The 24,170-nt window shown below is 43.5% G+C and overlaps 1 protein-coding gene across 3 annotated transcripts in view; it reads right to left on the bottom strand.

The window, feature by feature from the left end:
- The window catches only part of HIVEP1 (HIVEP zinc finger 1), a 240,297-nt gene that overhangs the window by 122,802 nt on the left and 93,325 nt on the right, over nt 1–24,170 (bottom strand). Inside the window, exon 1 of one of the 3 annotated variants that reach the window (XM_073678776.1) lies at nt 13,451–13,679. The exons of the other annotated variants lie outside the window; for them this stretch is intronic. Coding sequence (XP_073534877.1) covers nt 13,451–13,502 — 52 coding nt within the window. The 5' untranslated portion in view covers nt 13,503–13,679. Of the gene's footprint in view, nt 1–13,450; nt 13,680–24,170 lie in introns of those variants that run through there. 3 annotated transcript variants of the gene reach the window in all.

The following is a 24,170-nucleotide window of genomic DNA, read 5'->3' as shown; positions in this document are numbered from 1 at the left end:
CAGAGTTACAAGGAGTCAGGGGCTGGCAGCTGCAGAAGCTCGCCCTGACTAAGAAGATTCTTTACCGGACCCGGAGTCCGAGGCTGTGGGGACTAACTCCTACCCAGCAGCAGAATCCGTCAGGCAGGGGATTTCAGGTCCTCTGGCCCAGAAGCCCGAAGGCACGGTCACACGCGTGGGACCAGCACCGCCATCGTGGAGCGGAAGCCATTAGAAGGCCCCGAGTCACCGGCCATACGGGTGAGCACCACACGGTACACTCAGGGACGTGGGCTACTTACATCAGCTTCTAGCAAGGTAGCCAGAAGAGTACAGTCAGTTTGGGAGGCCTACAACTACGCCTGGCCAGGGGAGATCCCATCTGCTCAAAGACTGACCAGGCCCCGTTTGCTAGCAAGTACTCCGGGAGGGTCTGTCGTTGTTACCAGTAAAAGACCCTGAACTACACCGTACCGTCTCTGAGTGGTTCCTGCTACCCCCATCATCCACGTCGGCTGCCCTGAGGCCATACCCCTCCCGTTGGGGGTTATACTATCACGCTGCACAATCCTACCACCGGCCTCAGCGGTCTGCCCTGCAGCAGCAGCTTCCTGGCTGCACTCAACGGGTGGCGTAGTCATCAACTATTTACTACTAATAGACTGCCGTCTAGTTTGACTCCCTGGGCACGGACCGGGTCACCGCCACGAGACTACAACCCTCCACTGATCCGGCTCCGGGTAGGCTCCCGCGTGCGCAACGCAGCGCGACACAGGCCCAGGGGCGCGTCATATCATCTAACAGTCAGCAGACAGTCTCTAATCTCAGTAGACTAAACAAAAGACAGTTTTAGGAAAACATGGGCACACTTTATTAATCCCTTCAATACAGTAGGTCATCCTGGAGCCATGTCCATTTGCAGTGCGCTGCAGACAGCTGTATTATTAATAAGAGCGTCTCTATTTATCTGACAACATTTGTATTCTAGATCAGCTTGTGGAGAAACAGTTGATGCATACCAACAAATTCAAGTTCAAAGCTAAATCTCCAGGTACTGCTGTTACTGAATCACATTATCGCATCCAGATCATCTGCTGGGGAATAATTCAATATATTACTCCTAGGCCTCTCTGTACAGCCCAGCCATTCAAAATATGCAACAGCAAAATCAAACATTCTTTTTCATTTCAGAGCAGCAGCATTCTACAAAATTTGGTTACATTCATGTTATATAGCTTTACATTGCAGAATTGGGAGCCAAATTTGTATGAAAAATTGCCAAACCAAAAAAAACAAGGAAAAGGAACAAAAACAAGGCACATATTCTAAGCAAAGTGCACCCAAAAAAAATTGCAGGCCCCAATTTTAATTTTAACAGCTAATTCAACATAAACAGGCATCCATATGCCCTTTTTAGATCACAAAAACCTCAAAGTCTCCCATTTTAAAAGCAAGAATGGAAAATCATTTTAAGGCTAAGTAATGACAAAATGAATCCTAAACCGGCTGTGGCAATGAGTGGGCAGCAGAAATAACAGCTGATCATAGGAACTTAGAATGGTGACCTACAGCAATCTGAGCTTTGTGCTGGTTAGAGTCTAATAAGGGGTTGTCTTAGAATCATAGAATGTCAGAGTTGGAGGGGACCTCCAGGGTCATCGTGTCCAATCCCCGGCTCATTGCAGGATTCACTAAACCATCTCAGACAGATGTCTGTCCGTCCAACCTCTGTTTGAAGACATTAATTGAAGGAGACCTCACCACCTCTCGTGGCAGCCTGTTCTACTCATTGATGGTGGTGTAAAAAACCTTCAAAACTTACTATTGATAGGCTTTAGAGGTTTTCTTTTTATACTTTGCTGTATGATGTCTTGGATTCTTACTCTTTTTCAAGTTAAAAATGTAAAAAGGCCAAAAAATAAATATATACTCGTATATATATTTTTTTCAACAGTTGTAGTTCATTTACTTTATACCAAAAAATCCTGCAATAATTATGGTAGGAGTGGATGTACGGTACCATTTACACTCTTTCCTATCTTCAAATGTCATATTGAAGTATAAGATGATTACATTAATGAAGCAACCTTTATAACAACATTCTCTCTTGGGTATAAGTCCAGACTATTTTTGAGTCAAAATTTTAGTCTGATGTTGGTCTCTGAACATTCTTGTTCACCAACTATTACAGTAATTGTCCAAAAATGGAGAAGTCTTATCTGACCTTTTAGATGTCATCGGTGTGGTTCAGGATTTTTCTTTACAACATTCCTCCAGGTTCCTAAGCTAAACAACTAGAGGATTTACTAAAGATCATAATGGGTTCTTTCCATAACACAAGCTGCTTAGACTTTGACTCAGTCTGTGATGTAAGTGTAGGCCTAACATACATATGAACGTGTCTGCAGTACACATTTCACCACTGTGTGTCACCAACCACTACGGGAAGACACACAATTCTAACGTCTGCTTCAGAATTTCCACATGCCCTTTACACATGCACACTCAAATCCATTTCAAGAGTCATGCACTGTCCCAGGCACAGGTATAGCAAGACCTGTGTACATTTACTTCAATGGGTTTTTTTACTACTGTGCAGACATTTACAGTAAAAGTCATGAAAAAGGTGTTAAAGAGACCTACTAAAACGCAATTAAAGAGGCACTTCCATACTAGAAATTTTTTGTGGAATCACAGAATCTGACAGAAAGAAATGACGAGAATGAATAGTTTGCCCCTGCATCCAGGCAAGCAAACAATGGAAAGCTGGCTTTGCATGGGAGCTGCTCTCATCTTTCTATTCTTTGGCAGTTGCGGAAACCGTCAAACACGCTCGTCTTAGAACAGTGTTGCCCTTTAAAGCAAATCTGTCACTAGATCTCACAATATAGACTGCATACGTTAGATCTTAGATCTGAAGAATCTGGGGTACTTATTAAATTTCATATCAGAATGGGTATATTATGTTCATATTAAGAAAAGATAAAATGAGAGAGCTCCTGAGTTCAAGCGTATTCAGTCTCTGTCCACCCAGCCTAACAGCTGCAGCTTGTAATGAGCAGCGGGCGATCTCAGCAGCAGGAGGGACACTGAGGAGCTGTCAATCAAACTAGATGGGCAAGGATTAAGTTAAACTTTCAAAAAGGATTACACAGCCATTCTGATATAGATTTTCAAAGTATATAAAGCATCCTTATCAGACCTAAGATCAATTTAGCAATGTATGCAGTATTCATTGTGAAATCTGCTTATAAATCCACTCTAACCTCCAGATTAAAGAAGTTGTCCACTACTTGGACAACTCCTCGTCATCCCCCACGCTTGGCCCCAATAAAATAATAAAGCTTATACTCACCTCCTATGCTGGTGCCGTTCAAGCGGTGTCAGCACTAGCGGTCCCGAAGCTCCTGTGCTGTTGTGACACATGACACCGGCGCCCAATCAGTGCTGGCATCACTCTCTTCGCCTCCTATCGAATTGAACATGAAGAGGAAGTCAGAGCAGCCGCAGCCCGGATGTCCTCTTCATGTTCGATTTGTATGAAGGCGGGACAGTGATGCCAGCACTGATTGGGCGCAGAGCACCACGTGTCATAACAGCACGGGAGCTTTCGGGACTGCGAGTGCCGACACCGTGGCAATGGCTCCAGCACGGGAGGCGAGTAAAGGCTTTTTTATTTTATTGGGGCCAAACAATCAATTCAAGAATGGGTTGTCCTAGCAGTGGACAACCCCTTTAAGAATTAGGATACTTTCACAGCTGGTTTCAAATTATGAAGCTACCACACACGCCACATTGTCTTTAGCTCTTTCTACATAAGCGTCTCGTTAAAACATCCCCTTTAGCCAGCCAAACAAGCACCTGGTAACCACCATCCTTGTTTCTAACAGTATCAAACAGTGGAAGACTGGTCCATTTCAGTCCCTAAAAGATAAGATGTCACCAGGACAAAAGTGGCCAGTTTTAACGCTTATCATAGTCCCGCTGCTCTCCGCAGTATTCCATTTTTTTTAAACCCACCATAAGGTTGTAGAGATAGGAGTCTTTTTATTTAGAGATCATTTTTATGGGGTTTACCAAAGGAGCATGGTTCTTGGGATTCTCTGGGGGATCATCTTTAGGCCGCTCTCCATAATTACCCAGTGAACATTGCCCTTTTGGCAAATGACATAAAAATTTACACTAAAATAAAAAGGCCCATATCTCAGTAACCATATGGTGGATTTAAAAAAAAAATACAAACACACCGTAATGTCCATGGATGCAACGAGAATAAATTAAGAGCAAAAACTGTCCACTTTAGATCTGGTGACAGTTCCTCTTCAATACTATTATTTTCATCACATTTTTCAATTTCAACACTCACAACTTTATTATCTAGTTAAATCTTATCCTATTTTTGAAGGGCGAGATTGCATTCTACAATATGTACAATGCAAAAAAAATGCATTAAATAAAAAACAAAACACAATTTACAAATTCTTCCGCAGTTCTACACAGTTTATGTTGTTTGCTGTGTGACATTAATTATTTTATTCTGGCACATGTACACTATTTATGCTTTACTACGCTGTACTATTGGTTAGCTATAAAATATGTCAGGCATGGCTGTGTTCTTGCAATGGTCGCGTGTGTAGATCACACCTGCCCATATAATTCTCAGGACATACCATCACATCCTGTTCTGGTTCGAAGATACTGTTAGAACCTTGCTCTTAGGTTTTTTCCTTTGCTGGTCACATGACCTTGTTGGCCTATTTAATCCTGCTCCGCCCTTCTGGCTTTGTTGGACTTCATTGTATAACTACTTTCTAGCTAGCCTGTGCTCTGTATCTAACTCTGTTAGTTTGCTTGGTCTACGGACCTCTATGTTCTATATATTTTGTTTGTTCGTCTGTCTGCTACTATTTCTGTTAGGAGGTGTCCCATTTTCCTCCCAGTCCTTAGTACTTGTAGGGATTCCTTCCCCACATCTATAGGTCTCCGTACAGACTAGCTTAGGACTTTAGCAGGTCTGATCGCAGGATCAGGTTCCCTGTTACATCGCAGGGATTCAGCTGAGTTCTATCGTAGGGACAGATCTCCTCTCTTTCCTTAGCTCTGGTAGCAGATCATAACAGTAAGTCCAGCCTGCAAATTCTCTAAGGAAAGATTTTTCTGTTCCATCATGGTGTCGGTTCAGGATTTGGCTCATCGCCTGCAGGGACTCTCTCTGGAGGTGGCCGAGCTCCGTCAGCACGTGAGTAACTGTCCTGGAGCACATTTCTTGGAGCCTAAGGTATGTTTGCCGGATTTATTTTTTGGTGAACACCGAGAATTTTTTTCATTTAAAAATGCTTGCTTATTGTATTTTCGTTTGAGACCCAAGTCCTCTGAGGATGAATCCCAGCGCATAGGGTTCATAATGTCACTTTTGCGCAAAGAGCCTCAGGAGTGGGCCTTTTCTTTGCAACCTAGTGATACATGCTTCAGATCAGTGGATAGTTTTTTTTATGCTTTGGGACCATTATATGATGATCCTGACCGTGTCGCATCAGCTGAGACTGAGTTGAGACGTTTGAAACAGGGATCAGGTAATGTGGAAAAATATTGTACTCATTTCCGTCGTTGGTCTACTCAAACAGGGTGGAACGATTCTGCTCTGAAAAGTCTATTTCTTGCTGGGCTCAATGAAAGGGTTAAAGACCTGCTAATTGCTTATCCTACACCTGAAGATTTGCAACAGGCTATGCAATTAGCTATACGGGTGGATAGGAGACTGCGTGCAAGGGTTAATGAGAGCAAATCCTCTGCTATGTCAGTTTCTGGTTATGAGAATGTGTGTACTAACAGTGGTGAACCGATGGAGATTGGATCGGTGGCACCTCGCGCTCAAGAAAAAGACTGTAGATTTTATGAAGGCTTGTGTTTCTATTGCGGAAAATCTGGTCATTTGATTAAAGGCTGTGAGCTTCGTATGAAGAAAGAAAAAAAAATGGTCAGTCATGCCCGTATTGCCTGTTTAAATTCCAAGGGTGTATTTTTAGCTGCTTCCACGATTGCTCAGGAAAAATTAATGGAATTTCGGGTGTTTGTTGATTGTGGGTCTACTCTGAATGTAATTGATGGGGGATTCGTGGAAAGACTCAATTTAAAACCCGAACCTTTATCATCCCCCATTGCTGTGGTTTCTGTGGATGGTTCCCCTTTGAAGAATATTACTCTCAAGGTCTGTGAATTTCCTCTCACTATTAATGGTGTTCACCATGAGAAATTGGATTTGGTAGTTTTGAATAACTTGCCTTCTCCAGTAATATTGGGATTGCCCTGGTTAAAATTTCACAATCCTGTACTGGATTGGTCTACCAGTGAAATTAAATCCTGGAGCCATAAATGTTATGACAAGTGTTGTAACGGGCGTATTGCAGCTTTGGATAGGGGAGAATTGCCTGTTCCTATTCAGGATTTTTGGAGAGTTTTTTCTGAGAAGGAATCGCAGGTTTTGCCTCCCCATAGAGACTATGATTGTTCTATTGAATTTGTCCCTGGAGCGACTCTTCCTAAAAGTCGTTTATTTAACCATACTATTCCTGAGAGGAAGGCTTTGGAGGAATACATACAGACAAGTTTGGCCGCCGGTCACATTAGGCCCTCTAAGTCTCCTGTGGCGGTTGGATTTTTTTTTGTAAAAAAAAAAAGGACGGCGGTTTACGTCCTTGTCTGGATTTTCGTGAGATTAACAAAATTACTGTACGCAATCCTTACCCACTGCCATTGATTCCTGATCTGTTTAACCAGTTAATGGGGGCCAAGTGGTTCTCTAAAATTGACCTTAAGGGGGCATACAATCTGTTGCGCATGAAGGAGGGTGACGAATGGAATACTGCTTTTAACACTCCTGTGGGTCATTTTGAGAATCTGGTTATGCCTTTTGGTCTTACTAATGCTCCTGCATTTTTTCAGAATCTTATTAATGACATCCTTAGACCTTTGATCGGCAAAAATGTGGTTGTGTATTTGGATGACATTTTGATTTATTCGCCGGATCTGGAGTCTCATTGGCGGAGCGTACGTGAGGTATTACAGTTATTAATGGACAATTCGCTTTTTGCTAAGCTGGAGAAATGTGAGTTCGCTGTACAGAGAATTAGTTTTTTGGGTTACATTATCTCCAGCGAAGGTTTTGAGATGGACCCGGTTAAAGTTCAAGCTGTACAGGAATGGCCTAGGCCTATTGGTTTGAAATCGATACAGAGGTTTTTAGGTTTCGCCAATTATTACAGAAAATTCATAAAAAAATTTTCTAGTATTGTCAAACCTCTGACCGATCTCACCAGGAAAGGTGCTGATGCGGTTCAGTGGTCTTCTGAGGCCATTGAAGCTTTTGTGTATCTCAAGGAGAGGTTCACCTCTGCTCCCATCCTTATGCAGCCTGATGTGACTAAGCCGTTTATGGTTGAGGTTGATGCTTCCTCTGTGGGGGTTGGCGCAGTATTGTCTCAGGATAACGGGGATGGATTACATCCCTGTGCCTTTTTTTCAAAAAAATTTTCGGAGACTGAACTGAATTACGATATTGGTAATCGGGAATTATTGGCTATTAAACTCGCATTTGAACACTGGCGCCACTTCTTGGAAGGTGCGGAATTTCCCGTTCAGGTTCTTACGGATCATAAAAATCTGATATATCTTGATGCTGCCAAGCGCCTGAATGCCCGTCAGGCTAGGTGGGCACTGTTTTTCTCGCGGTTTAATTTCTCCGTTACTTACATCCCTGGTACTAAGAATGTTAAGGCGGATGCCTTGTCTCGCAGTTTTTCTCCCATAGTCGGTGCTGAGAAAGAGGAGAACATTTTACAAGAAGGTGTTGTGATAGCTGCTTTGGACTCCGTTTTGGAAGATGAGATTCTTAAAGCACAAGAGAATGCCCCATCTAACACTCCTCATGGGAGGTTGTTTGTGCCTGGGACCTTTAGGAGAGATTTGTTTGTTGAGTGTCACGAGTCTCGGTTGGCAGGTCATCCCGGAATCTCTGAGACCAAGAGACTGGTGGGTCGCAGTTTTTGGTGGCCTGGATGGCAGAAGGAGGTCATTAAGTGGGTGCGTCAATGTACTATATGTGCTAGATCTAAGTCCTCACATACTCCTGCTGCGGGGTTGCTTTGTCCTTTGGAGGTTCCCAGTGCTCCTTGGACACATTTGGCTATGGACTTTATAACTGGCCTTCCCCCCTCTGAGGGTTTTACTGTCATCTGGGTGGTCGTGGACCGTTTTAGCAAGATGTGTCACTTGGTTCCCTTCGTCAAACTGCCCTGCGCTAAAACTCTCGCTAAGGCCTTTGTCAAGGAAATTGTCAGACTTCATGGCGTTCCTACTGACATTGTTTCTGATAGGGGTCCTCAGTTCGTGGCTCGTTTTTGGCGTGCCTTTTGTGACAGGTTGGGAGTTCATTTGTCGTTCTCGTCCGGATATCATCCTGAATCTAATGGCCAGACAGAAAGGAAAAACCAGGATGTTGAGCAGTTCTTGCGTTGTTTTGTGGCAGACAATCAAGAGGGGTGGTCTGAGTTTCTGCCACTTGCTGAATTTGCTCTGAACAATCATACATCTTCTTCTGCTGGTTGTTCGCCTTTTTTTTGTTGTTCTGGGAGACATCCGTCATTTGGGTCGTTCTCCAAGTTGGGATCTGCCGTGCCTGAGGAGGAGAATTTTTCCGGTGATTTGGAGAGAGTTTGGACGGATGTGCGTGGTAATCTTCAGGAGGCCAACAGAAAATCTAAAGACTACTTTGATAGGAAACGACAGGAGGTTTTGTTCGCTGTTGGTGACATGGTTTGGTTGTCCTCTAGGAATCTGCGGTTGAGGATCCCTTCTAAGAAATTGGGTCCCAAATTTGTAGGGCCCTTTAAGGTGCTTCAGGTTGTCAACCAATCTGCTGTTAGGTTGAAGGTTCCTACCTCCTGGAGAATTAATCCGGTATTTCATGTCTCTCTGTTAAAAAAAGCTGTTGTGTCGGATGGTGACGCCTCTGCCTCTGTTCCTCCGGTGGTGGAGGACGGGGAATATGAAATTTCTCGCATCCTTAACTCTAGACGGTATAGAGGTAGTTTGCAGTATCTTGTGGCCTGGAAAGGTTTCGGACCCGAGGATAACTCTTGGGTGAGGTCAGATGATATTTCCGCATCCAGACTTATCAGAGCGTTTCACAGGAGATTTCCTGATAAGCCTGGTCCTAGGGGATCCGGAGGATCCTCTTAGAAGGGGGGTACTGTTAGAACCTTGCTCTTAGGTTTTTTCCTTTGCTGGTCACATGACCTTGTTGGCCTATTTAATCCTGCTCCGCCCTTCTGGCTTTGCTGGACTTCATTGTATAACTACTTTCTAGCTAGCCTGTGCTCTGTATCTAACTCTGTTAGTTTGCTTGGTCTACGGACCTCTATGTTCTATATATTTTGTTTGTTTGTCTGTCTGCTACTATTTCTGTTAGGAGGTGTCCCATTTTCCTCCCAGTCCTTAGTACTTGTAGGGATTCCTTCCCCACATCTATAGGTCTCCGTACAGACTAGCTTAGGACTTTAGCAGGTCTGATCGCAGGATCAGGTTCCCTGTTACATCGTAGGGATTCAGCTGAGTTCTATCGTAGGGACAGATCTCCTCTCTTTCCTTAGCTCTGGTAGCAGATCATAACAGATACCAATTAGGATGCCATAATCTGGGAAAATTAGATACGTATGCATGCTGTATTAGGTTGGACACCAAATCATGGCTTGCACCAGTTTCTGCAGACAGGTTGGTGGTAGACTTGAATGTAAGTTAAAGGGGTTTTCCATTTTTAGAAAAAGTAGAAAAGTTTTCTGTAATGTAAAGTAACACAATCTGATAGCACTCACGCTCCCCAGGTCCAGCGGTAGCTCTCTGCCATTGCTCTTGGCACTGAGCTCAGCAATTGGCTGCAGCAGTCATGTGAGCTGTTGATTTCTTGGGTGCAATCAAAACACAGACCGTAGCAGCAGCAGATAGCTGCCACGGACCCCAGGAGTGCAAGTAGAATCTGAATTTATTATTTTACATTACAGGAAATGTTTGGAGACGGAAAAAGAAGTAGGGGCTGAGAGCTGGCGCTAGATCCAGGGAGGGTGAGCACTCTGTGATTTTAGTATTTGCCAAAAAAACACTTTTCTAAAAGTGGAAAACCCCATCAATATGTACTTGAATTCTGCCACATTACATACCATAAAATGCAAGAGTTACTTTATTTGCCACATAAAGCCATACAAGCTTAAGAATGCCTTAAACTATGTAACAGTTTAGACTCGATAAAAGGTTGTGGTTGTAAATATTTGTAAAGCAAATACCAAGCTTGGAAAACCATGTCATTTTTCTATTAAATCACGGGCGCTCACTACCACAGGAAATACAAATGCCAAGATGATCCGAAAGCTCACCCATTTATGTGGTTTAGTGGTTTGCCAATATAAGTGGCATTACATGGTTGGTTTGTAGTATAAAATGAAGAATTACACAAGTGTATAAATGCAAACACAAGACCACAAGTGTGCATGCCAAAGGATTTAACATAAACACAACGTGCTTGTAATGAAAAACGACGGCGTCTCCAGCATCCTGTGTTCAGGAGTTTTGTCATTTACTGGGAACCAAAATATTGGTCCATCTGTTATAAGGCAGCTGCCTGTTTCCAGAAAACGTTGGAATAAGACACAAACATACGTGTGAAGTAAAACTTCCTTCTTAAAACGGAACAAGAAATAAAGAAAAATATCACAGTCTTCCAAATCTACCAAGTAGAAGGGTTCTTAACACGTTACTAGCCCGTACTGTATGTCCATATGTATTAGATGAAAGGGTCATTGTGATACTCTGTGGTGTACACCTTTATACTGAAGTAGCTTTTAGACTAAAAGAAGTTGTCCTGAGTTTGTAAATTATTTCCTATCCATAGGATAACTTACTGATCTCTGGGGATGCGACTGCTGGATCCCCCACCCATCCTGAGATGAGGACTCTGCACATAATCAACTTCCACAGCACTCAAATGGTGCTCTTCAGAATCTGTTCCGTAAGGGTCCAAGTGGTTGGACCCCCAAAGAACAGCAATTTGTGTTGTTAATCTGCAGATTAATAGTGTTCTGACACCATGTGGGCTGAGAGCCCCACTGCCAGGTGGAAATAAACTTTATCCCCCACACTCACCCTGGAAACATTCGGCTTCCAGTCATAGGTGTGGTGCCAGCACAGTTTCAGTCACTGCTCAGTGTATAGAGAGAATGGCAACTGAAACTACACCCCTAGCACTGACTGACAGCCGGCTCATCTGGCAGCGGGGCTCTCAGTCCTGGCAACGCCACACTGTGTCAGAACTGCATTAATTTGCAGATTAACTCCATATCTGCATGTTAATAGTGTTATTTTACATGACAGATTTCCTTTAACTTCCAATCTTGGGACACTCCTTTAAGATCTGCTGCATTTAATCCATGATTTTACTTCCTTGATTTCTGAAAAATAGCAGCTGTTTTGTCATTGGACGAATCATTGTCACCCAGTTAAAAAAAAAAAAAAAAAAAAAATCAGTGTTGTAAATGACCTCAAGTGTATGCCAGTGCAAGATATAAAAAGGTACAGTTGTGCACAAAAGTTTACATACCACGGCACAATTTTTCCTTTCTTGGCCTTGTTTCAGAGAATATGAATGATAACAAAAAAAAACGTTTTCTCCACTCATGGTTATTGGTTGGGTGAAGCCATTTATTGTCAAACTACTGTGTTTTCTCTTTTTAAATCTTAATGACAACCAAAACCATCCAAATGACCCTGATCAAAAGTTCACATACCCTGGTGATTTTGGCCTGATAACATGCAAAGAATTTGACACAAATGGGTTTGAATGGCTACTAAAGGGAACATCCTCACCTGTGACCTGTTTGCTTGTAATCAGTGTGTGTGCATAAAAGCTGAGTGAGTTTCTGGGATCCAGACAGACTCAAGCATCTTTCATCCAGCCACTGACGTTTCTGGATTGTGAGTCATGGGGAAAACAAAAAAATTGTCAACAAATCAACGGGAAAAGGTAGTGGAACTGTATAACACAGGAAAGGGATACAAAAAAATATCCAAGGAATTGATAATGCCAGTCAGCAGCGTTCAAACTGTGATTAACAAATGGAAAATCAAGTGCTCTGTAAAAACCAAACCACGGTCAGGTAGACCAACAAAGATTTCAGCCACAACTGGCAGGAAAATTGGTCGGGATGCAAAGAAAAACCCACAAACAACATCAGCTGAAATACAGAACTCTCTGAAAACTAGTGGTTTGGCTGTTTCAAGATGCACAATAAGGAGGCACTTGAAGAAAAATGGGCTGCATGGTCGAGTCGCCAGAAGAAAGCCATTACTGCGCAAATGCCACAAAGTATCTCGCCTACAATACGTCAAACAGCACAGAGACAAAAACTTCTGGGTCTATCACAGTGATCAAAATGAATGAATAGGGAAAATTCCCTATTGTTGCCAGATACCTGCTGGCAGATCTCGACTATGCAAGTGCCCGCCTTTTTTTTTTTTTTTACAGGAAGGTGACGGAGGGCCGGATCAGGAGATTCGGGGGACGGCGGGGGTACCGGGTGGGCTTGGGGGCATCATTTCTCTCTCCTCTGACATGTGTATCATGTCAGAGGAGAGAAAAATCATTGTAATCGCGGGCACACTTTTTTTCTGTGATCGCTGTTATTCACTGAAAAACGGCGATCACGACCGGAAAAACTGGCCCTGATCATGTTCTCCAGGGTCTCAGCTACCCCCTTGTAGCGGAGACCCCGTAGATTTTCCAATGCTGGGGGGGCCCTACACTGTTACTCCTCAACGACATTAAAGAGCGGCGCTGAAGAATAAGCACCATTAACGACTGCAGTGAAAAGGCGTATCGGCAGTCGTTAATGGGTTAAAACTAGGAAACTATAAAAGAAAAATAATGGTCTCTATGCTGACCACCTTAAATAATCTGTTAACTGTACAGATTCACAAGACGTTCTTGTCTGGTTAGGACAATTAAATTGCTCAACAATTGTTTTTTTCTTTGTCTTTTTGTGTTTTTTACAATCTTGTAGGTGTATTTTCCTGTGAGTTTTTTTAAGTTTCACAAAGAACCCTATAAGAAAACCTTAGAAGAGCAGACATACATAGGACATCCTGCATTATCATAGCGCCACACTAACCCCAAACGTGTGGAACTGTTCTCCTATGTCCCAGCTGACCTCAGCCACACCGGGCCCTGTGACCGCTCCGCAGTGGGCCATGAGAGCAACACTTTCAGGACTGGCAAACGTTTGATGCTTTCATTCACACATCGCAGAAGAGTTGCGGTTTTGTTTTTTGCTACAATTTTCATGTTGTCAAAGCACAAAACAACCAACATGTAAATCCTGATTATAAGAGACTAATAATAGTACATGAGCTCTGCCTGGCCAGCACTTACCCCACAGCAGCTTGTATGGAGGCACCATACTCCGCAGCGCAGTACAAGGCATAGGGGGCTGCGACCCTTCACTATGGCATGTCCCCTACTACCCTATACAGTGATGAGTCTAGGCATGGGGTGAGCACTGGTCACTGAGGAGAGGAGGGCAGCACAGTGAGGGCCGGCGCTCAGGGAGTTAACACCGGGACTCCTCGCCAGTGTTTCCTCACAGGGATTTCCACAGCAGTTCACAACGCCCCAGCCCGTCACTTCCGCGCACAGCCCGAGCCCCCACAGCACACGGCCCCTACAGCAAGAGGACGGAGGACAGAAGTTACCGAGCAGCCGAGGACGGGTCACTCCGCGCTAAGTGCGGCCACACAGCCCGGGAGCGCAGCGCCACACCGCGCTCAGGCAGACGTCATCTGTGTCAGGCAGGGAACCTAGGAATCCTCCCCCGCCAGCTCTCCATAGCAACAGTCATACAGCGGGGCCACCCCCAGCCTGACGCAAGCCGCCGGGAGGCCACAGTGTCAGCGGCAGTCACAACAAGTCCCCTTCCCTGCAGCACTTCCTCTCCCAAACCTGTAACACGGGGCACTGCCACTACAGCTCCGGGCCCCTCACCACCTGCTTCCTCACCTCACTACCCCCCATCACCTCCTTGACCCTCATCCTGCGCCCCTCACCTCCTAGCCCCCCTTCAGGCTCACCACCTGGTCCCTCAACTCCCTGCCCCTCAAACCCCTCCTCCCCGGCCCCTCACCTCCTGGCCCCTAGCCCCCCCTTCCCACTCACCACCTGGTCACTCACCTCCCCGCCTCTCAACCCCAAACCCTCGGCCCCTCACCTCCTGGCCCCTCGCCCCCCTTCCCGCTCACCACCTGGTCACTCACCTCCCCTCAACCCCAAACCCTCCCCCCTCGCCCCTCACCTCCTGGCCCCTCGCCCCCCTTCCCGCTCACCACCTGGTCACTCACCTCCCCTCAACCCCAAACCCTCCCCCCTCGGCCCCTCACCTCCTGGCCCCTCGCCCCCCTTCCCGCTCACCACCTGGTCACTCACCTCCCCACCCCTCAACCCCAAACCCTCGGCCCCTCACCTCCTGGCCCCTAGTCCCCCCTTCCCGCTCACCACTTGGTCACTCACCTCCCTGTCGCTCAACCCCAAACCCTCCCCTGGCCCCTCACCACCTGGTCCCTCACCTCCTGGGGGCATTTGCTGCAGATGATTGTTGACCCCTATAACTTGACCACAATTTGTCTGCATTTCTAACTCCAAACCTGGGTTTTATTCCTTATAATAAAGAGGATAATTGAGTAGAATAACAGAAGTAGTGATCCTCCCCCTGCCGTTTTGTATCCTCCCTGGTAGCCCATAGACCTGGCACGGATGCATCCAATCACCCTTCTCCAGGGGCCACCAATGACTGGCTGCAGCGGCTGTGTCTATGGGTCAGAGCTGGAGCAGAGTGAACAGAGGCTGCTGGCAGAAGAGGGGCAGATTAGGAAGGCGACTATTGGAAAAAGGTCATGATTAGGAAAAGTCCTTTAAAATCTCTTGACAGCTGCATGAGACCCAGTTTACTGCCAATAATACTAACAATCATGACATTCAGGGCCGAGGATACACACATGCTCCAGGTAACGCTATGTTATTGGACTTTTCACCTATAGCTCTTCAAAAATGCAGCTACAGAACATCACAAAGGAAAAAAAAAATCCATCAAAAATGTAAACCCTAATATGCACTTGAAAATATGGCATTTTTGCATGCGGTTTAAAATGCAGGGAAAGGTGTGATCAGAGGTAACAAGCAGATATCTAATGCAGCCAGTGCTTCATGTATGGAGAGAATGTAGAGAAATCAGTCGCATGGGCCCGCTGCATGGTATGCTATGCATGGTAAACCCCTGCTCACACTCCCCAACACATTCTTATGTGTTTCTGAAAAAGTGTCATGGGCTTCTTACAGAGAAATCCTCATCTTCATAAAAAAAGCAATTTTTCATTTTAATGCCTAATAAAATTTGCGGCCGTTACAGAAACATTACCGCTTTATCCATTTAGCGCTCATTGCCTAGACAACCAACCCCTGCTGCTGTCCAGCTTGTAAGCGCGGCACTGAAGATGGTCAGTATTAGGTGCTAACAGCGCACTCCAGTGATCCGGGTAGCTTCAAAACAGTGCTTACAAGCTTAAAGTAACATTCCCATCAACATTTTTTATCCTCTTAATATATTGCAGTCATCATATTATACAGCATTATACAGTACTGTGTACTTACAATTGCTTGTTTCGCCTTTCTACCCAGCTACTTCTTCTCTTTTCCATTAGGTCTATGACATCACGTGATTAAAAATTGACGAGCTGAATCCTTCTAAGCTCTATGTAGAAACAGGAGGTCAATTTTCAGTGCACAAATCATGAGTCACTGCAAAAGTCTATGGTAGGGGGAGGAGGGAGCAGCTGGGTCTGGAGTTGAAGAGGGGAATGAAAAATGCAGGGACAAGAGACTTGCCGTTTCTACATAGAGCAGAGAAAAGAGAAGAATTTACTGGGTAGAAAGGCAAAATGAGCAATTATAAGTGCACAATGCTATATAATATGATGATTGCAATATATTAAGATAAAAACTTTGATGGGAGTACTACTTTGATAGAAAAGCAGGGCTGTGGAGTCGATAAGCCAAACCTCCGACTCCTCAATTTCCACGACTCCGACTCCCTCATACACAGCTCATGTATAAGTGATAAATTTACTGTATCACAGATTCATCTCAGCTAAAAGTCTAGACCCTTAGATCAGGAATAGGACAGACATTTATAGGACATTTCATAACTTTCCCAAATTCTTATGAAAAAAAATTCCCCACAAACTGCATTGAACTACTTTACCCAATGTATTATATATTTTAGGAGTTGGAGTTGGTCCATTTTATTCCGACTCCACAGCCCTGTAGAAAAGTATAAGCATTGCACAGGTTCATGTGTGAACTTACCCTAAAAGTAAGCACGTCACAATATATGACTAGTCGCCCACTTTTTGAATTAAAAAATAAAAAGCTATTTTACGGATACTGTCAAAAATTAGATGTTGTAAACAAAGTTGAAGAGAGTCAGAATATTTGGCACATGTTACTAGGCATTAGACACTTTACTTTTTCTTAGGCTGAATTCACAAATTGTGTCTGAAATCACCAGACCACAGATAGCACATAGAAGCTGTATCTGTTTGAAATGAGGCCTCAACTTTTGAATTGACGAGTTTGGTCAGATTTGGAAGTCTCGGGTTTGTTTTTTTTCTTTTTTGAGAATTATCTGTCTGCAAAAAGAGCAGATGAAATTGAAAAGTCCTGGACACTAGCATTAGTACCTTTTTTTTTTTTTTTTTTTTTAATCCACAAGAAAAAAAACAAAAAAAACACACACATAATTGCAAATTGGACGAGCTAATGAGGCCTAAACCCTAGGTTGGCTTACTTCATATTATTTTGCAGCTAAAATCTGGTGCAAGCCAATAATAAATTTGGCGCATTTTGCTATTGAATTATCCTCATATGTACTGACAAGCAACATTTATTCTGTTAGCATCTTCTAAAATAACCTACTGTATAGTTACCAAGTGTCCAGGGATGAAGGGCAGACAAGCCGTACCCAGGCTCTGCTCCAGTCCTGGGAGCTGGTGCTGATATCCAGAACACTGAGCAGACCGAGCTCTATATAAAAGGTCTGGTCTGGGGTCTGTATATAGGAAAGTCAGTCTACCCCTTTGAACTACTAAACAAAAATTGCCCCAAAATGTATTTTTTTTTGTTAAATTTTGGGGGACTATTTTTTTTCATCTAGAAATTGTGTACATAATCTTCCATCCTTTGTTTGTGTTAGGATTATAAACTATTCATATGTTCTATTGTGTGATACCACCAGTGGGTAGGACATGGAATTTCCTTGAATCACAGCTTCTTTTATAAGTTGTTTTATATACTTCTTTGTATGATAGTCTGAAGAATAAATCCGATCGATTTTGAAACCAGTTGCTGTTTTTTAATAAATGTTTGTTGTGTTTCTACACCTTCTCATCCTTGTCTTCATAATGACAGCACCAACCACAACGTATTTTTATTTTTTGCCTCGCAATTATGTAATGTATATGGGAAACATTATAGGAGCTAGTCTCCACGCACTCGCTTGGAAACAACTGATAAAAGAGCTGGGGAATGCACGCAATATAATGGAAAAAGTGCTGTTCCTCTTACACACACCAGTTTATTCTAAAAAGTCGCCAGAAAAGGCAGGTGCACTTTAAGGGACTTACCAAGTCAAAAATATACAGCTAGGGCTCAGATCTTGGTAATATATTATGGTATGTCCATAAAACACATCTGCCAAGCTTTTCTCCAGAGGCATTGTGCTGCGGATTTAGGCTGCCGATTTTCTTTGCAGCTTATTAGTGAGATTTTAATACAATGTCACCCAAAATGTTGGTACCGTTAAACACAGCAGTTGTTCTTCCCACAAAATCTAGATGGAAGCCCACTGCTTCCCTGTGTGCATACCATTAACCCCTTCAGGATCTTGAACGTATTCATACATCCTGGCAGGGAAGGGGTTCTCGACCTTGAACGTATGGATATATCCTGGCAATCGCGCAGGATCGCCGCCAGGTGTTCAGCTAACATGAAAGCTGACACCCGGCTCTCATTGCCAGCCCGCACTGCCCCCTAAATGCTGCGATCAATATCAGCCGCAGCATTTAGAAGGCAGGGAGGGGGCTCCCACTCCCCTCTGATCGGCGCCCCTGCAATGTTATAACGAGTGCCCAATCGTTGCCATGGGGACCCGAGGTAGTCATGACGACATCCGGGTCACCAGGCTCCGAAAAGTCTGTTCGACCATGCTCAGGTCTACCAGGCTTCTGTCAATGCAGAACTGACAGATATAAAGCATTATATTAGCAAAAGTTCACAAAGTTGTGAACAAAGCCTGAGCCTTTAGAGTTCGCTTCCAAGTAGAGAAAATACAGAAGATGTTCCGCTATGACATTCGCTTGCAGGAAAACAGATGCATTTTACAGAATCAGCAATCTGCATTCGATATCATGAAATCTCATGCACACGCTGCAAAAATTATCTGTAGCAGAAACAGACAAGAACTCTGGTGTCAACATCCACAGTATGTGCCGTTACATTGCGGATGTCAGTGCAAATTCCACCCTTTGCAATGCAGAGAGTGAAATTAGTAGCTCACGTCCATCTTTTGCTCAACAATATCCAAAACAGGAAACTCCGCTGTGAATAATGATGCGAATAACATTCAATGATTGTCTTCCGAACTCACGAGTGATTAAATCAATAGGTGTGAATGCAAAATAACGAAAAATAATATAGAGTAACTACCGTATGTTCTATGTTGCTGATATAGTTAATTTTGGTGATAATAATACATCCATTGCAAATTATTTTCTTATCGGTATGGTCTTATGTGCCTATGCAATGACATAATGAAAACCAGCCTAGTATGCGAGGTTTCTGGCACAAGTAAATATAGCAACAAATTTCTCTCCGAGTATAAATAAACCCTATTTTACTGCAATTATTTCCTAAACTCATTCGCATGTGACTGAACAAATTATGACAGCACTGAGGCTTCTAGTGGAACAACAAAAGATCAACAACAGCTGTTTGTGGATTCTTCTTGGACCTCCCTCCTCCTACAGCATATGCAATGCAAATACTGAGCTCTGATGCGTTATTTCAACCTTTACCAAAGCAGTCACTATTGGACCGGCTCAGCGCCCATGGCCGTAGTACAGCGGCATTAAGGAACCGGAAATAGATTTAGTGCCAAGGATGGGATCAAATCAAATTATGCCCTCTAAAAAACCCATTCCCAAAGCCTATTTACAAAAATCACAATTACCCACAAAATTCATCCCATTCCCTGATTATGTTGTACTATGCATGTCATAATACAGGCGCCATTCTCCAGCTCCCTGTTGACGGGTCCTGTTCTTCACTATCTTTTAGCATGCCCTGCAGCCAATGGTGTCCCTAAAACTAAGTACTCAGTTGCAGCTGGTTTCCATGGCAACCTTATTGACCTTTGGCTATCCTGACTAAAGCATCTGCCTTAGGCTAGGGTCACAAGACCGATTTTCTGTCATTCAAGAAAATCGGTCCGATTATGATCAGATTTTCTCGGATGTGGAGAATTTAATTTAAAAAAATTCTCCACCTGCGTATATGCTATATTAGCATTTCCTGTCTATATGTGTCATGATTCTGTTGTCGTGTATCCCAGGACCAGGGGCTTTTTCCCTGTCCCTAACGCTAGGGGCGCCCTAGCTGGCCCTGTTCCCCGGATTACTTCTGACGGTGAAGACGCCGGGGCCACGTGCCTTGCTGAGCTCCTGAATCCACCCGCAGTCTGCCCCCCCCCTCCACCCAGGGAAGAGAGGAGTAGTAGTGTATCAGCAATACAGCAACCAGACTAACTAGGTAATACAAAGAGGGATAAGGGAAAACACCAATCATACAAATATATGCACATAAACTGGAGGATAACACTTGGGAGTGGAAATGGGGAAAAAACAAAATAGGAAGAGAGGATTTGCACACAACCAAAACCACGCAACAGTCCTAGCTAAATCCACCAAACGCCTTTTCAAACAACAACAAACTACCAAACTCCTAACCATGCACCATGAAGCTAGCTCTGGCAATGACTGCTTGCCAGAGCTCAGAATATATATGAGAGGGAAGTGGCAACAGTGAACAGCTGAGAGCTTTAATGCAGGTAAGCTTCCAGGAGCTCATAAATGAGCAGATTAACCCATGCACTGCTAAAAGAAACCTGCACCGTTTAATATGAAGGCGAAAGGCTTCTAATGAGTGCAGGAGTAGGAGGAATCAGATGCTGCAGTCTTCTGGCTCCTCTCTATCGCAGTAAAGCCATGACAATATGCTCTATAACAGCGGTGCTCACCCTTTCTTATCTGGAGAGACACTTTCAGTTCAGAGAGAGGGTCGTGACCTGCATCCAAACCTTGCCCCCTTTTCCCAAGATTAGCGACATCCTGATCTTGCCCTCCTTAAAGGGGTGATCCGAAGGCAAAGCATTTTTCCCCATCTATTTAGTCCCATAATCTAAGATATTTTCTGATATAACTTGCTTTAAAAATTCCCTACCGTTCCCTAACTACACTATCTACTTTTGTAATTTTTTTTCTTTACTTCCTGTCTGATGACGATTCATTTGAGTATTCCCAGTGCATGCTAAGATACTCCAAAAATCATCAGGGGGCAGAGGCTGCAGTCACTGTCGCAGCCCCTACCCCTACCTGAAATGAAGCATCATCAGGGGGCAGAGGCTGCTGTCATTGTCACAGCCCCTGCTTCCTTCGCTCGTTTGAGGGGCTGGTCCCTGATGAGTCCCTGATTGTCTTCTCCTTTGTGCAGGAGTGTCTCTTAGCTGAATAGTAATAAGTCGGCAGCAGAGTGGTGTCACAGAGCGGTGTACAGGAGGACTAGCGCCGCCCCCGCAGGTGACGTCACTGGAAATAGTGACATCGCTCTGCTGCCGGCTTATTACTATTCAACCAAGCAGATAGCACCGAAAGCTGCGCTCATCGCACAGGGTGCTGGGGAAGACAATGCACAACGGAGACACTCAGGGACCAGCCCCTGAAACAAAGTGTTAAACTGCAAGTAGAATGTAAACTTAAAAATATGGATGCATTCAGACAAGCATATTATACATACGCGTGTTGTCCATGTTAGGCCAAATTCACAAGATCATATATATATATATAAATTGTCATCCAGAAGACGACAGATGATGATCTCTCATCCGTATGCCATCCGTTTGTAAACATCAGCAGTTATTAAAACGTACAATATATAATACAGTTTCCGATGGTCTGGAATTGCAATGGATTAAAATAGGACGCTATACGGTTGATCCGTATGGGATCAGATTCTCTATGTGCATCCGTAGACTTGAGTAGGCGTCTCAACCGAAATGAGGAAGAGAATGATCCATATGAGAACAAGCGATCATCTGAATAGTGTTATTGAATAACAGTAAAGAGCTTTCCTTTTTTTTTTTCATGTGTTTGCACTAGTCTCTTCCGTATTTTGGATGAGACTTGCCTATTCAAGTCTATGTGACTGCAAAAAAAAGTCTGTTCCAATATGGATCATCCGTTATACATCAGATTTTTTCAGATACATTGCAATTCCTAACTCCTTTCCGACATATGACGAACCGGTACCTCATAACTTGCGGGAACTTCCTGCAAATGGAAGTACCAGTACGTCACGGCAATCGTGCGGGCACAGGAGCTGTGCCCGCAAGATCACTGCCAGGAGCTTGGCTTAAATGATAGCTAAGCTCCGGCTGTAACAGTTAGGCCTGGTGTCCACACTTTGTTTAACCCTCTAATTGCCATGATCAATAACGAATACGTGTAAGAGCAAAAATAAACATATTTGGTATTGCTGAGTCCGGAACAACCCAATCCATAAAACTGTCAGACTATATAATCCCATCAGTGAACACCGTAAAAATAATTAAATAAATAGCAAAAACTGTTTTTTCATCATACAGTCAATAAAAAAATGCCATCAATAAGTCGTATAAATACTCATGGTACAGCTGAAAACGTAATCTTGTCCCACAAAAAAACAAGCCCCCATAGCTCCATCAACGAAAAAATAAAAAAAGCTATAGCCATCAGAAAAAATACCATGCAAAACAATTTTTTTTTCTATAAAATTGTTTTTATAGTGTAAAAGGAGCCAAACATAAGAAAAACAATATAGAAGTGGCATCGCTTTACTCGTACTGACCCGAAGAATAAAGCGGTCTTATCACTTCTATGTCATGGTAAATGGCATAAAAATAAAAATTCCTGAATTGCCGTTTTTCGTTAATTTTGCCTCACAAAAAGCAGAAGAGAAAGCGATCAAAAAATATTATGTCCCCAAAAATGGTACCAATAAAAACTCCAACTCATTCCGCAAAAAAACAAACACTCACATGGCTCTGTCAGCAGAAAAATAAAAAAAAAAATTATAGCCTTCAAAATATGGTGATGCAAAAACCACTATTTTTTAAGTAGCAAAACCTAAAAAAAAAAAAAAATAAATAAAACACTATACATCTGGTATCGTTGTATTCGTATTGACCTGAAGAATAAAGCTGTCTTATCACTTATTATACCGCACGGTGAACGGCGTAAAATATAAATGAAACCAATTCTTGAACTGCTGCTGATAGGTTCATTCTGCCTCTCAAAGATCGCAATGAAGCTCAGCTCAACATTTATCCTGCGCTCTACACTGAGTACTTAAATCGAGATTTACATTTAAATCTCTGAAAAAATGAGTCAGACAAAATTCCTAATGGAAAATTCACTGTAATGAGACAGATGGAGTCATTTTGAACTCCCACCTGTGTCAAACTTTTTACGCATCTTTTTAGGCGTGCACAAAAGCGCGGTCAGCCACAGTTTTGTGCACTTTTGAAAAGATGGACCCTGCTGATAAGAGGCCAGACAGAGTCCAGAGTAGCGCTGCTGCCTTATTAGTGAATGGATCCATTGGGGTTTTCATCTGAATCACGTATTTCGCAGATGTACATGAAAACCCAATGTAAGTGCTCAGCGTAGCGCGCTGGATAAATGTTCTGTACTTCAAATGTTCTGTACTTCAAAATGCTACTAATAGCATTCAACTCAACCCACAAAATAAAAAAAATGAAGTCCCCTCGGGTCTGTCATCTGTTAACGAAAATATAGGTGCTTTCACGTTACTGGTAGTACAAAGGCTCTGGAAAAGCATGATGGCTCCTCGCCCCCCAAAACAAATCCAGTGAATTCTGCGCTCCCAAATCCAAATGCTCCCCTCCCTTCTGAGCACCACAGTGTGCCTAAACCACAGTTAGCATCCACAATTATTTGGCATTACTGTAGCGGGGATAGCCCACTTATTTTACAAGGTCCACTTCTCCAGATGCACAAGTTGGGCACAATGTATGGGCACTACAATGGCAGATTTACTAATTTCATTCTTCAACATTCACTGAGGTTGACTTCATGGGTGTTTTTCAGAAACAAAATCGTCACTACACCAGTAAATTAATTCCCAGAGGGGTGTAATTTCCAATATGGGGTCAGTTGAGGGGGCTTCTGCTGTTCTGGCACTTAGGAGCTCTGCAAATGGAGTCCGAAAACTAATCTAGAAAAATCTGTGCTCAAAGTCAAATAGTGCTCCTTCTCTCCCAAGTCTCGCTGTGTGGCCAAACGTGGGGTATTGCCACATTCAGGAGAAATTGTGTAACAAATTATGTGGCCTTTTTACCCATTTCCCCTTATGAAAATTGTATATCTGTTGGTAAAACAACATTTTAGTAGCAAAAATGTAATAATTTTTTCTTCACCGCCCAACAGTATAACATTTTGCGGACACACCTGCTCACTGCACCCCTAGATGAATTCATTGGTGCAGTTTGCAAAAATGGGGTCACTTGTGTGGAGGTTCCACTGTTCTGGGACCTCAGGGGCTCTGCCATTGTGATATAGCACCTGCAAACCATTCCAGTAAAATCTGCACTATAATATGGCGCTCCTTCCCTTCTGAGCTTTCCACTGTGCTGAAAAGTAGTTCCCAATTACATGTAGGGAATTGATGCACTCAGGAGAGATTGCACAACCAACTGTAAGGTCCATTTCTTTTA

The sequence above is a fragment of the Phyllobates terribilis genome, unplaced genomic scaffold (assembly GCF_046119375.1).
Source record: "Phyllobates terribilis strain yellow unplaced genomic scaffold, ASM4611937v1 Scaffold_4__5_contigs__length_816908805, whole genome shotgun sequence".
Classification (NCBI taxonomy): domain Eukaryota; kingdom Metazoa; phylum Chordata; class Amphibia; order Anura; family Dendrobatidae; genus Phyllobates; species Phyllobates terribilis.
This window is presented reverse-complemented; position numbering and strand designations above follow the sequence as displayed.